Source organism: Cyrtonyx montezumae, unplaced genomic scaffold (assembly GCF_038088225.1).
Source record: "Cyrtonyx montezumae isolate F1298 unplaced genomic scaffold, pur_monq_1.0 scaffold_9, whole genome shotgun sequence".
Classification (NCBI taxonomy): domain Eukaryota; kingdom Metazoa; phylum Chordata; class Aves; order Galliformes; family Odontophoridae; genus Cyrtonyx; species Cyrtonyx montezumae.
The window spans coordinates 5,814,421-5,828,176 of NW_027072100.1; the positions used below are offsets into that span (position 1 = coordinate 5,814,421).

Genomic DNA, 13,756 nt, shown 5'->3' on the forward strand with positions numbered 1-13,756 from the left:
TAAAGCCCAAATTATACTGTCAGCCAGGCCTGGACCTACCTGCTGGTTTGCCCTAAGGGTAGGAGAAGGGAGTAGGCACTTTGCAGCTCTGTTCCTAGGCATTGCCAATAGTATCCTGGCAGCTTGGTGCCAAGGAAGCAGATGAAGCCTCCACCTGGCTGCCAAGTCCTTGTTCTGTGTGGGTCACAGTCTCGTCCATCTCTGTCCTGGCTCCATGGCCATTGCTTCTTGGAGACCTGTGCACAATTCAACCTCTGTTTGGCAGCAGCTTCTCTGCTTATTTATGGCCTTGTTTGCTCTGACAAATCCCAAATGTGGTGTTCACTTCTTTCCAAGGCCGTGGGGGAGATGCTTGTCCCTGTGTCACCGCTGGAGCCCTTCTCAGGTCAGCCCCTGCCCTGCTTAGGACCTAGCAAGCCCATGGGGCTGGAGCTGTTCCTAGTGCTCTCCCAGGCTCCTGGGTAGGGAAATGCAGGCGGTGGATGTCCTTGCTTGTCATACAGATTCCAAACTGCCCATTAAGGGCTGGTGTAACCTCCCACAGCCCAACCTGTTACAAGGAAGAAGAAACATCCAGGCAGAAGAACACCTTAAGTACTTAAAGGCTGTGTTGTTCGTTCCAACAGCTTACATAGTTTTATCAAACCATCTTTAACACAAAATATGTCTCCTAAAAGAATGGTGTGAGATCCTACCAGAGATAATCTCAGCTAACAGCTTGCAAAGTTAAGCCTGAATTTCAACAGTCAAAACAGCAAAATGTTTCTCCCCTCCTCTTAACAATACCTTAAAACACTAAAACCCAAAGGAAAAGATGCCTGTGGCTGATGCTGCTGTCAGTGGAGCTCATCCACGTGGGGCTGTGCTTTGGTCCTTCCCGGGGCTGGCCATGGGTGCAGGGCTGGCCGGTCCCTGCTGCTGCCTGCCCTGGTCCGGAGGCCAGCTCAGGGGTGAGATGCAGGATGAGGGCAGTGCATGGAGAAAACAATTGTCTAAACTTCTAACCTATGGAAACAGAATAAATAATAGTCTAAATTTGCAAAGCGGGAAGGTACCTTGGACAGGAAAGTCTGATTTGTATATTATTACTGAAATAGTTTTTCCCATAGGGGAAAGTTGCAGCTAAGGCATCTTGAGAATGGCTCATATCACTACAAACACTGCAGTGTTGCTCTAAGTCATCAGGGGTGGGAGCAGAAGTCTTTCAGAGGTGCTGGCCCTTGTGCAGCATCGTGTGGTTCTTGAAACAAAACAGTTGTATCAGAGGTGTGTGACAGACATCTTGTTGGTTGGCTTCTGTCCACAGATTCAATAGCAAATTCTTGCTTAACATTCACAGCAAGCCCTCCTGCTACCCCCTCCCGCCCCCTGTGTGCTGTCATGGGGAGGGTTTGCTTTCTTGCTCCTTTGGTCTTGCTCCAGGGCCGCTCTCGGAAGAGGTACTGGCTTCTTCACTCTCTGCAGAAGGGAGAAATGGGAGGAATGCACAGTTACGTTCTGCTGAGGACACAAGTGATCACCACATCTGGTTTTATTCAGCTTGCCTGCTGAAGCTGTGCTGCTGCCCACCTGGAGACAGATATTTGGCTTAAATGTATTGAGTTATCTCGTCAAGTTCCCACAGCACAAGCTCTTCTCAAAGCAGAGCATCTGGTGATGTTCAGAGGGCACCTCAGGGCTTAAAGAAAAGCACCAAGACTTAATATTTAACTGCAGGGTGCATTGATAGAGCAGCCCTAAACCAGGAGTCCATTTCAAAGCAGGAGCGTGTTCTCCCTGTCTAACCTGTAAGGGCAAGCTGCACATGGACAGCCTGGCAGGTACCCACTTGCCTGCTGCCAGCTGAGCTCCAGTTAGCACTTACTGTAGACAGATGACCAGACGTGGACCTGTTTTAGGAGGTACAGCTGGGGTCACAGCACACCCCCTCACACATACACTTGATTTTTATGAAGCCTAAGGTATATCTAATGGGTACGTGGCCCTGAGAAGGCTTGTTTCTCAGTGCTTGCTCCAATTAGCATACCAGTACCCCCCACAAACCAGCCAAAGACAGGCCCTGGGCTTGGGACCATGCACTGGGACCACTGCACTGCTTGCAAAAGATCCTCCTGAGTGTCCCTCACCACACCTGTCTCCCAGGGGCTTTGCTTTGCTGTAGTTTCAGGCTGTGCCCACCCATGCGGGGTCTCCTGATCCATTCCCAGTGCCTGCAGCTCCTCACCTGCCCCTTCGATATCGAGCTCGCCGATGTCCTTGGTCAGACTGCTCATGCTGATGGTGTTTGCATCCTGCTGGATGTCATGGACAGCATTTCTCCGGCCAGCCCTGTCGCAGGAAATGAAGTCTGCGTACGTGCTGGACTCTACCTCCATCGCATCTCTATACTCCTTCAAAATCCTGTGGAGAAAACAGCTCTGAGCTCAAGGGCGCCCAGCCAGCCTTGAGCCATGGCTCCATCTGGGTTAGGTTACTGCATGGAGTTAAATTACAGCACGAAAAAATAGGCCCTGTAACTCTGCTCCCTGTCAGAGCAGCTTCTGAGCTCTCAGGTAACGACCTGCTGCTGGCTCTGCTGTCATAGGCTTTGTCACCATGTGCCTGCTACTTTGGGGAAGGGAGGGGCCTGCTTTGGATTCAAAGCTCAGCATTTCAGCTCAATGTCAGACTGGCCTAAGCTCTCCTTCCTCCTCCAATTGCCCTGGGAGCTTTGAGTGGAGGCTGAATTTGGCTCTGCAGTGGGAAGGGGTGAACTGACCTGAATTTGTAATCAGGAATAGGGCTTTAGCAGGCACTCACCCGAACGGTCCAGGAGCTCGTGATCTTTGCAGACACTGAGCTTTGCATCAGTGCTGCTGTGCTTACACATTCATGTGTGAGACAGCTTTGAGAGAAGCAGCACTTTACCCTGTGAAAATCAACCTTACTGCAAGGTTCTTGGATCCCTTTGCTCCTGCCTGTGCCAAGCGCAGAGTGCAAAGAAAGGCTCACAATGAGCACGAGCCATCAGCCAGCTCCTGGTACAGCCCAGCGGGTGTTCAGGGCTTCATTCAGCTGAGGGTCTGGCTTGCCAGCACACGGTGCTTGGCAGCTTTGGGAACACACCACAAGTGTCCCAGTGCCCGGGTACCAGCGGGCTGTCACGTGCTGCCTCCGTGCTGGGAATGCGATGCTCCCGGTTCCATCTCCTGCTCCCTCGGCCGTCATCCCGGCTGTGTGGAAGCTGGAGATTACTGGCCGACTTGTTTTGCCCACTGCCCCACTGGTGTTGTCAATACTTGGAGGAGGAGCTGATCAGAAACACTTGTGGCTAACGAAAAAAAGCATTAACATCTTGCATCCACGCCGCTCCCATACGGAACCGCACGCGGGGTGAGGCAGACCCCAGGGCGGCCGGGCAGGACCCACGCGGGGCTGTGGGGCTGGGCTCCGCTCCTCGGCAAACCCACAGCGCCGGGATCCTCGCCCCTCGTGCCCGGGTCGGACCCGGGGACCGTGTGCTCCCGCAGGAGCCACCGGGAGGTGGCGCCGGAGCTCCGCGACCGTGCCCGGCTCTCCCGGTGCCCGGCTCTCCCGGTGCCCGGCTCCCCGGTGCCCGGCTCTCCACTTCAGACCCCACAGTTTCAAGCTCACTTGCCTTGCCGAGATAACCTCTCTCTGCCAAACCTGCTGTTTGGCCTCAGCTTATTTTTCCACAATATCTTGTAAGGGTGGGAATGAAACAGGACATATGGGGCTGCAGCAATGTGAGCTCTGCAGGCATGGATGTGGCACGAGGATGAGGTTCTGCTGCCAGCCCTGGGCCGCTCTCAGGAGTCTGTCCCCAGGACACCAAAAGGAGAACACTTTTCAGGTGAACTCAGTGCCTCTTTCAAGTGGATAATGGCCTGGAATTACCCCGGGAGAGTTAAACTCAACACAGGACCACACACCCGTGGAGGAAATGTGGCCTGCATCTGAGTGAGAGGGCTCAGGCCCTGCAGGCACACCTAGCCCTGGGCTCCAGTTTCAAGAAAGCCCTTTCCGTGGCACTGTATCTGCCTCTTCCCTAGGTTTAATTGGAAGCTTTTCCCTCTTACCTCAGCCTTTCCTCATCATTTTGCTCTGCCTCTAACCTGGCTTTGCACAAATTGCAGAAGACTTCTGTGTCAGGGGAAATTCTCAGCTCTCTGCAGCACAGGTGGCACGGCCTGGTGAAGGGCACCTTCAAGTCCTGCCTGGACATCCTCACCCCCTAGGGCAGCCAGCACAGCACAGCAGGGACTGCAAGGGAGGAGGTGGGAAGGTTCAACATGTTAGTGTCTTCTCTGCATTGCTTGGCCCCAGGTCCCGAGGGACTGGAGCCCTGCACTTACATCCCTCCTGTTGCCACTATCCATTAAAAGTGACTGCTGGGGCCAACAGCTCTGTGCCCACAGCAAGGCTCCCTGACCCACAAGGACAGCTCCTGCTCTCTTGGTGACAGAGCCAAGGATCAAACTGCTGCCTTTTGCCACCAGGAAGCATAAAGCCACCAAAGCCAAGCTATACCTGGCTGTGTTTCTAGGTTGAAATCCCCACCTTATGTCAAAGGTCAGCAGGGGAAGAGGGGGTTGATCCTTTTTGTCTGTTTGGGCATCACATCCTGCTTCTCCTCCCTGTACTGCAGACATGAGGACAAGGGCACAGAGCATTTTGGTGCCTTCAAGCTCTTCGTGCTGCCTTCTCTTGCCCTTTCATTCCTGGGTACCGGGGCTATTATTAGCCCAATCCTGCTGGGGACAGATCCATAACAACAGCAAAACACACCCAGCAGTCCTGCTGGGCTTGTAAAATATTTACAGAGTAAGATAGTTCGCTGCAGAGGGAGTCTGGTAGAGCACAGAGGCAGCAGCACCAGGATCTCTATGCTCCCTGCGGTCTGCTGCGACGTTCCCCACTGTGAGAGCCTCATCCAGCCTGGAGGGAAAAAATCCCGCAGGGCAGAAGTCAGCACTTGAGGTCAGGGGGTTTCCACCAACTGTCTGACAGCTTCCAGATGGAATTTCAGCGAATTTTCCACAGGCTCTTGTCTGGGAACATGCATGAGAGATTGCACATCAAAGCAGGAAGGCTCCATGGCTGAGTTATCAGGATTAGGGAGTATTTTTAGACCTGTGCCAGTGCCTGCCAGACCTCTCTATGGCTCAAGACCCCTATTGTGCTGGAGCTTGGATCAGTGGCAGAAGCTGGGTGATCCTGTTCGACATCACAGCATCTCCATGCACTGCAAGCATTCTGCAAGAACAGAGCTCTTAGGGCTCTTCAGAACTTGGTGGAAAAATGTCATTCATGTGAGACAAATTACTGCAGAGAGATGGAGGCTTAGTGTGTTAAAGCAGGTCCTATCTTTTGCTTTGGCCTTCTTTTGTAGTGTGAATATCATTTGAGCACTGGTAACTCACTGTCTAGCCTATGATTTAACATTTGGTTTGGACTCCTGTAGGGGTTAGGACCTCACACACCTAGTGTTTAACTTCTCCCTCCATTCTGCCCTTCAGCACGTGCTAGTTGCAGGGACCCCACCCGTGTCTCTGCTGTCCCACAGCACCTCTGTAGCTCCAGCCCCCCCCAGGTCATCACCTGGCTCCCAGCAGACACAGGAGATGCCCTGGCAGGGTTTCATGGTGTCAGACAACCCCTAGCACCTGGTGCAGGCTGACATGCTGCAGCAATCCCAGGGGAGCAGGGAACATTACTCAGCACACAATGACACTGCTTCATTAGCGTCACTCAGCACTGGCCTGGCTCAGTTTCCAGCCTCACGTTGGCTGCACAAGGATGCCAATCGTTATCCTCCACCACGGGAAACATCACAGTTTTCCTTGACAACTGAGCTTTTCCAGGGCTCCTCCCTCCACTCAGCATCCAAACCTCATCTGCATTATAAGCCTCTTCTGCAGCTTCTCACCATGTTGATTAATGGAAATAATTGGTCTCTCCGTGCATCTGGAGACAGTTGCCGTGACAGCAGTTGTATTTGTGTTTGGTTCCCAGGTCGAGCTTGTTTTCCACATCCCGCAGCTTCACGGCATCCCTGCAGTGGGCAGCCACATGTCCCTCGGGGTGCAGGGAGACAGAGCCAGGGCAGCCCCCAAACATGCAGGACTAGGGGCTCCCAGTATGTCTGTTGGGGCAGAGCTGGAGCACCCTAAAAGTGCCTTTGCAGCAAAGAGGGCTGAGCCAGATTTGGGGCACAGCCCAGAGCCTGTCCTAGGCTATGGAGCTGGTGCCTTTCTCTCCCATTTTCCTCTCCCAATGCTTGTCCTGATATGGGAGGATGTGGCCCTGCACAGAGTAGCCTCATGCTCACTCGTGCAGTTTAACCCTTGGTGCCCCACAGAGACCCCTTCAGTACTGCAAAGAGCCAGCATCACCACTGCTTTTATTGTCACTTCTTCCCAACCTCTTGTTTAAACACCTTTGTATGGGAATTTGCTTTTCTGTGAGCAAAACTGTGGCCACGTGGAAGATCTGCTAAGTGCTGGAATTTCAAAATGGAGTAATAGCAGAAACTTTAAACCCTTCAGCTGCAGCAGTCTCACAGCTGCTGTTCTAGCCACATCCTAGGAGGACCTGTGTATTGTTCCCACCTGTGATGGGCAGGGAAACCCCCTCTGCTTCCTCCATCATGGCTGGGTCATTCAGATCCTTACAGACTCCTCTCTCCAGGCCTCAAGAAGAAAAGCCCCTGCTTTCACTTCACCTTTCCAGCAAAGTACCCAACAGTCCCACAGCTTTTCTGATTATACCAGGGCACTGCATGTGGAGCCATGATCTCCCCAAGGATGTGCCCAGGATCCTGCAGAGTGCCCAGGTGAGAAAATGCCAATGAGGCTGGGAGAGATGCGGCTGGGACCTGCCTCCCTGCAGGGCTGCCCTTGTGTATAAAGGGATGTGAAGAGAGAACATCTGTTGGTAAGATAGCTCTGTGTTGGAGGAAAGTCATTGCTGCTGAGCAGAGAAGGCTCTTTCTACCAACATGGAGGTATGCAGGGTTAGTGATTTTTATGCTGTAGCAGTGCTGGCAGGGAGGCCCAAGCCTGGCCCTGCCTCATCCACCTGCACAGCCCACAGGGTGGTATGCTCACAATGGGCCTTGTGCCCACCTCTGTGAGCTGGTACAAGTCACGCAGCCTCCTGAGGGATAGGGCCCTGGCTGTTCCCACAGCAATAAACCAGGGCAGTTCTTAGGAGCCTTACAGAGGAAGGAGATTGGCTAATTAGCAAAAATGGGCTCAGCTCTGCTCCCTGGGGTATGTTTGACCTGTTATCTGTGTTGCTGCACAGAGGAAAATCACTCGTGTAGCTCACAAGGTTGGAGTAGCACTTGGTTGGGAAATGGGAATTCTGCCCTTGGGAGCAGTGATGAGGTGAAGGGTGGGGGTGCTGCTGTTGGTGATATGCTGATGGTTCAAATGGGACATGCAGCCCTTCCGCGTGGCTCTGTGTCTCCACTTACCCAAAGCAGCAGCCCTGATGGTTGTGCTGCCTTGTTGGGCCCCCACCTGAGCAGAGCTCCACTGGTCCTTGTGTACACACATTACTGTGCTGGGGGGAGGATGCTGGTGCATTGCATTAGGTGGGAGCAGCTGCTGAGCCCCCCTGTGAGTAGGGCAAATCCCCCTGCACACCGCTCACGAGGGATGTGGGATCTGACGTGAGCTGGTGAGCAAGATGCCTCTGCAATACTGTCAGAGGTACAAAGAGATCCTTGTAGGTGGGAAAACTTGTAATTAAACAAATCACCAAGTATTTTATGGTCCACTGAGATGTCGCCTGGGCGTGGATGGACACAGGATGTCTCCAGTATGCATAGGAAGATGCTGGTTGTAGGAGGTGAGCTGCTGTGAGACCTGCAGAGTCAATGTCTGTGCAGCAGTGAGCCCAGAGATCTGTCACTGCCAGATCTGCAAACACCAGCTCAGTGTAGCAAGGTGATTGAGATGCTCTGAGCAGCACAGGGGTGAAAGCACAGAAGGACTGTGCTCACCATTTACATCAGTGTCACATAGAAGCTCGGCTTTCGGGGTTCCCTGCATCTTGATGGAGTGATCCTGTGCACAGAGCAGGATGCTGTGCAGGGCTGTCCCAGCAGGGGACAGAGCTGTTGCTGTGACACAGCTTGTGCATGGCTGGGAGGTATGGAAAATGCAGCAGGAAAGTTGTTACGGCAAAACCACAGATATTTGTTTCCTCTTAGCAACTTTCTAGCAACTAGTGGTGCAGAATACAGAGGAGGTCAAATGACTTCTTGGAAAACAGGAAGGAAAACCCCCTTTTCCTGCTTCCTGTGAAGAAAAATGTTACCAGTCTGTAGTGTGAATCCCTACCTGGTTTAGTTGACTTTCCTTCTGGACATGATTTCTAGCAGGCTTTGTACGCAGCAGGGCAGCAGCTTCTGGGGAAGGAAAATAAACATAAGAGAACAGAGTCTGTGCTGGTGTTAGGAAGCATAAAGCTCCAAGGCTCTTCCCACCCCCTGTAACTGTAACAGCAGAGGGATCTGGGTTTGGTGAGCAACAAGAGGAGCAGTGGAGGGCTCTTAGGAGTTGCTCTGCTGGGTCTAAAAGCGAAATGTACTGTGGTCTGGCCTCGTAGAGAATTTCCCTTTGGTTTTACTTCTCCTTTCAGTATCTTGATTTGGCGTTACAGTCCCCTGACTGGCACCACAGGAAGGTTGAGGGGCTCAGTGCTGGCAGCAGGAGCACAAACAAACGTTGATTTCTAGCTCCACTGCCATTTAAAGAAGTGAAACTTCCATGTCAACTGCTTCAAGGCAGAAGAGGAAGCTTGCCTGGTGCCGGCAGCTGCTTTGGTTTGCTTTGTGTTGCTCTGTGCACAGCTGTGCCTTCTCCCTTGGTCCCCAGGCCTCTCTCAGACATTTCCTCTGTGGCCTTAACATCTGTGGGTGACTTGCAATCTCCTGACCTGCAGGGCCCAGCCAACAAGACACTTGCTTATTTTAGCAGCTGTTTCAGCTTTCAGACATTTTGGAACATCATGGACTGCTGGTTGTTTTTTATTTCTTGCTCCCAGGGACAAATATTAGCAGGCTAAAAAGCAGATTAACCATTTAAGAATGCAATCAGTAGCTCATTCAGCAGTTCTGCTTACTCTGAGCTGTGGATCACTGTGATAATTCACCACTTTCCAAACCAGGTCAGATCTACAGCCTTCCTCTTTATTCCTTGGCCCATTTCTAAAACTATCTCATTGCTGGAGCCAAACGTTGCTCACTGGCTCCATCCCTGCTTCAAGGACAGGGCACTTGCTGCTTTTGTGTTTGCTTTGCCCATCTGTTAAATGGAACTATTAATACTCGCCTTCCTCACTGGACGTTTCACATATCTGTAAGGCTTTGAGATCTGCAGATGACAGGCTTGCAGAAGTGGAAAATACTAATGATGATCATGACAGTATCCAAACAAAGATGCAAGGATTTGACAACGTGCTTTTGTTGTTGTTTCACCCACTTATGGGGGTGAAGTGCCTTTTGGAAGTGCCGGACAGGAAAAGAAACAGTATTCCCACAACTCTGAGAATGTGTGTTACCCTTTTGGGGTACCAACCAGAAAACAAAAGCAGGAAGGAGGAAAGCCAGCTTTGGAAATCCTTTGTTTCCCTCTTTTGCCTTCCTGCCTCGCTCTGGCTCCTGTGTCACACAGCCCAAATGTTTAAACTTCTGGCATTTCAGATGAGTTGCAAAACACCTCAAAATCCACAGACTTGTGCCATGAGATGCTTAAAGCAAATTGGAACAAGGATGGTCTGAACTAGAAGAGCCATCACTAAGCAACATCCCATCAGGTACAGGGTTGGGGAAGCCCCTTATTCTCCTAAAAGAGCTGATTTCGGAGAGAGAAACCCTCTAGCTTTCTTGGCTTTACTCTTGGCTTTCTACCCCTGCAGCTCTGGCTTCAGCCCTGTGTTCCTCCTCACAGCCCTTGCTGAGGATTTTGGAAGTTGAATGCCATGCTCCATATTTAATCCATCCAGTCCTGGGTGATGGGCAGAGCTGCAAGGACCCAGTGTGGGCAGACAATATCCTACACAGGGAGTCTGTGGGCTTAAGGATGCTGTTAGGGCTAGTTGCTGCAACAGGACTAAAGCTGGGCGGGAGTAACTTGTAGAAGAACATTTCATGGGTCCCTATAATGCATCAAAGAAACATGTGGAAATGTCCAATGGATAGCTGATCTTCAGGACTGAATTGCGAGGGCATTGCCATCAGCATGGTGCACACAGTTTGAGATCCAGATTTTCTGCCTTTTTTCAGCTGTTACCCCAAAGGAACACATGTATACGCACGCAAAACAAATGCAGATCTCAAAATGAATACGTGCTCCAAGCAGCTCAGAGTGTTTTTTGGCAGAATTCAGTGTTGTTCTATACAGCAGATGTTATGGTGCTGCTTTTGATCCAGAGAGGAAATCTTTTTTGGTTTTCACCAAGGTGATGGCAGCAGACAGAAGGTTGTTGCTTTGACTCATGGGTAAACATCAGGCCAAATGCATCACTGACTAGCTTGGGGCTGCTCCTCCCTGGGCAGACTGAAAGACCACCTCATTTGGTATGCTGTCTCCAAATACAGCTGGCATCCTCGGCTCAGAGGTACAAGAAAACTTGTAATTATGATGAAGTATTTTTCATCAGTTACTAATTGCCCTAAACCAGGAGGCTGTATAATTCTTAAAATGCTATATCCTCATAATTACAAGCAGAGTAGTTTAGCTACCTACATAACGACCTGTTATCCAATAGTTATCTAATAGAAGTCTTCTGAACTCCTACTGCCAGCGATATCTAGAGGCAACGAGCACTGCGAACTAATTACACTTTGTGGAAAGAGTAATCCCAGTAAAGCTGATGACTCTCTGGTGGGGATGTTCAGCTTATGACATCACTGCAAACGTCAACAACTGTTGGCATTTCAGGGCTGGGCTGCTCCCATGGCAGCCACTTGTGGCTGGCAGTGTGCGGGCATGGAGGAGCCAGGCAGAGCACTGCACCTCTCAGGACTGTGCTGGGAAGGAAAGCAAGCCAGGAGTGAGTGGTGCAAAGGCTTGGAAAATTGGAATGTTTTGAAATGGGGGAATAAATAGTGCCCTTCTTGCTCAGGTCCCAGGCTGAGCCTGCAGAGATGTCTATGCCTCTCTGTCACTGCCATTGGGAGGAGCTGGGGACAAAGTGCATGCAGCAGCTGACCCTCCCCACTGCACTGGCTGGCACTGGTAAGCCTGGGGGAGCACCTTCCTTCACAACTTGTCTGGAAGCATGTTGTTTGTTATTTCCTTCTCTCATCCTCTCTGAGGAATGGGCAATGCATTGGAAAACTTGTTTCCTGGATTGGTCTATGTGTATGGCTTTGGTGACTTGCAGAATACCATTAGCAGTACGAAGCAACAGCCACGTCCTGGCTTTGAACGTGAAAACGAAGATCACACTGGAGTGGCACAGAAAGACAAATAAAAAGCTGTGTCGTAGCTTCTGCTGTTTCTTACTGCCTTGTAGATTGATCCCCTGGTTCTCCTCCAGACCTGCATGAGCCTAGGAGAACCACTTGATTTGTGCCTGGCCCCTGGGACATAGGGATCACACTAGTGTTTGGCTGGAGGGATCAGTGCTGCAATAACTGGCCCCAGAAAAGTGGTAACAACCTGGAAAATGTTGTCCACAGCTGTCTTTTGGAGGGCAGGGGTGTGTGTGTGTTTGCGTGTGTTTGCATGCCTCCAAGGAGGCTCAAAAGTAATGTGCTTTTCTTTGGTAGAAGAGCGTAAGGCAAAGGGGAAGCAAAACAAATCTTGTTAGCTCATTTTAGCCTTTACACCTGGTCAGAATCAGCCACAGCACATACAGAAGTAATGAGCTGTTGCAAGCTGCACGTCTATGAATGTCTTTATGTTTTAGTGTGTCTGCTCTGATGCTGCCATGCCAGTCTGTGTGCTTTACTGTAACGAGCTCCCGTTCTTTGAGGGAATGGTGTTCCCACCCTCTGGAAAGTATCCATGAAGTGGAGGATTTGAAGCTCAGGGCCTCATCCAGTGCTCAAGGTACGTCAAGCTTTACTGGCAGAGCCATGTTAGGAAGTGGCCATTTAGTCCGTGCCTGTGCTATGAATGAATTCACCCTCCTTCCCCAAGCAACGTTCCTCATTACAGCAGACACATGACACCTTTCTCAGTCAGCTGGAAGGGCCCACCTTGCTCACAGGGGACCACCCAGGATCCCGAGCAGCCAAAGCACACTCAGAGCCAACCGAAACCATGCTGTCTGTGGCCAAGCACAGCCCGGAGTGCTCCCACGGAGCTGTCCTTGCTGCCTCAGTGCCTCTGCCAGAGCCTCACCTGGCACTGGCCCGTCCCTCCATCCCAGCCACCTCGGGCATCGCTCCTGGGAACGCCGCGCGTGGCTCTCGTTCTGTGCGCGCGTTTGCCCCCTCTGACACCACGGCAGCGCTTCCCAAGCGTCCCGCAGGAGCCAGGCGTCGCGCTCACGTGCCGGCTCACCCGCTCCCAGCTGCCTGCGGGAAACCGGAGAGCGACGCGCAGCTCCGAGCTGGGGGGATTTTCGGAGCCTCCCGAGCATACCGCCGCGCAGCAGTTCTTTTTTTATCCCGCGTCTCTGCCTCTTAAAACACTCGCTAGTGAAGCTGGGTGCCAGCGAGTCCCCGAGCCTGCTTACACCGCATCGGTGAGCGAGGCTCCTGGCCGTGCCGGGGCTCGGGGCAGCCCTGCGTGGCCGTGGGCGCAGAGCCCAGCTGCTCGCAGCCTGGCGTCGGCTCCCGGACGGACACAAGCGCACCCCTACGTCGTAAAGGCTCTCGTCTGGCCGGTTTCTTAAAATAAACGGGTAAAGGGCAGAAAGGATGCGTGAAATCCCCGCGGGGGTCACTTGAGCCGCTGAACGGTCCTTTGTGACCGCGACAGCCGCTCTCCCCGCCGCCCTGCCTCAGTAAACGAGGAGCGAGGCGGCTTCCAAAGCGAAGCTCAGCCTGAGCAAAGCCGGGCAGCCGACGTTCCGTCTGCGCAAACCGGCATCCCCGGGCCGAGCGCCCGCCCTCGCACCCCGCTCCCGGCGCCGCACTTACGGGGTCCCGCTGCCGCCGGAGGAGCGGGGCTGGATGCGGGGCAGCCGGGCTGCCCGAGCCGGCTCCACGCTCCCGGCTTCCTCGCGTTGAGAGCCGCTAAATGAAGTTGCACTTGTGGGGCCGAGGGGCGTGTTCTGCTCCCCGCCGGGTGAGTCCCTGCCTGCTGTAATCCAATGCCCGGCCCGATGATGTCAAGCAGCCGCCGCTCGGCTCCTACCTTACGGGCGGCGGGAGGGATCCGTTTCCTCCTGGCGGTGATCTTTGTTTAGCTTTGCGGTGTAACCTCATCTCCCGGCAGCTGCGTGCGCCTGCTGGTGCCCCTTCAGTGCGAACATCCTTCCTTCGGTGCGCGGCTCCGGGCGCTCCGTCGGTGGGTCCCAGCTGCCAGGCAGCCCCGCCGCCCCGGGCCGTCTCTCGGGGCCGCGAGCTCCATCTCTCGCGAACCGTCTCTCAGTGAGCTATGTATGCATCTTTCCGGGATGCTTTTTGCGCTGCAAAAAAGCGTGCCCCGCTCCGGGTGAAGTTCAGAGCTGGTGGCAGTAGCTGAATGTAAGGGGGATGGCGTTTGAGGCAGGGCAGCGCGGTGTGTCGTGCTCACCCCGCTGGCAAGGCTCTCAGCCGGCTTGGCTGCTCCAGGGGGAGAGGAAG

At 52.9% G+C, this 13,756-nt stretch overlaps 2 protein-coding genes across 2 annotated transcripts in view; both read right to left on the reverse strand.

The window, feature by feature from the left end:
- The window catches only part of STK4 (serine/threonine kinase 4), a 186,875-nt gene extending 174,472 nt beyond the window's left edge, over positions 1–12,403 (reverse strand). The window contains exon 1 of the mRNA XM_065754559.1: positions 12,398–12,403. The gene's annotated coding sequence lies outside the window, so the exon portion shown is untranslated. The remainder of the gene's footprint in view (positions 1–12,397) is intronic.
- Positions 585–8,419, reverse strand: PKIG (cAMP-dependent protein kinase inhibitor gamma). The gene is made up of 3 exons (XM_065754564.1): positions 8,352–8,419; positions 2,225–2,400; positions 585–1,458 (listed from the first exon to the last, which is right to left on the reverse strand). The coding sequence occupies exons 2-3, from the start codon at positions 2,373–2,375 to the stop codon at positions 1,379–1,381; spliced, it is 231 nt and encodes a 76-aa protein (XP_065610636.1). The 5' UTR covers positions 2,376–2,400; positions 8,352–8,419; the 3' UTR covers positions 585–1,378.
- Positions 12,404–13,756: the final 1,353 nt, after the last annotated feature.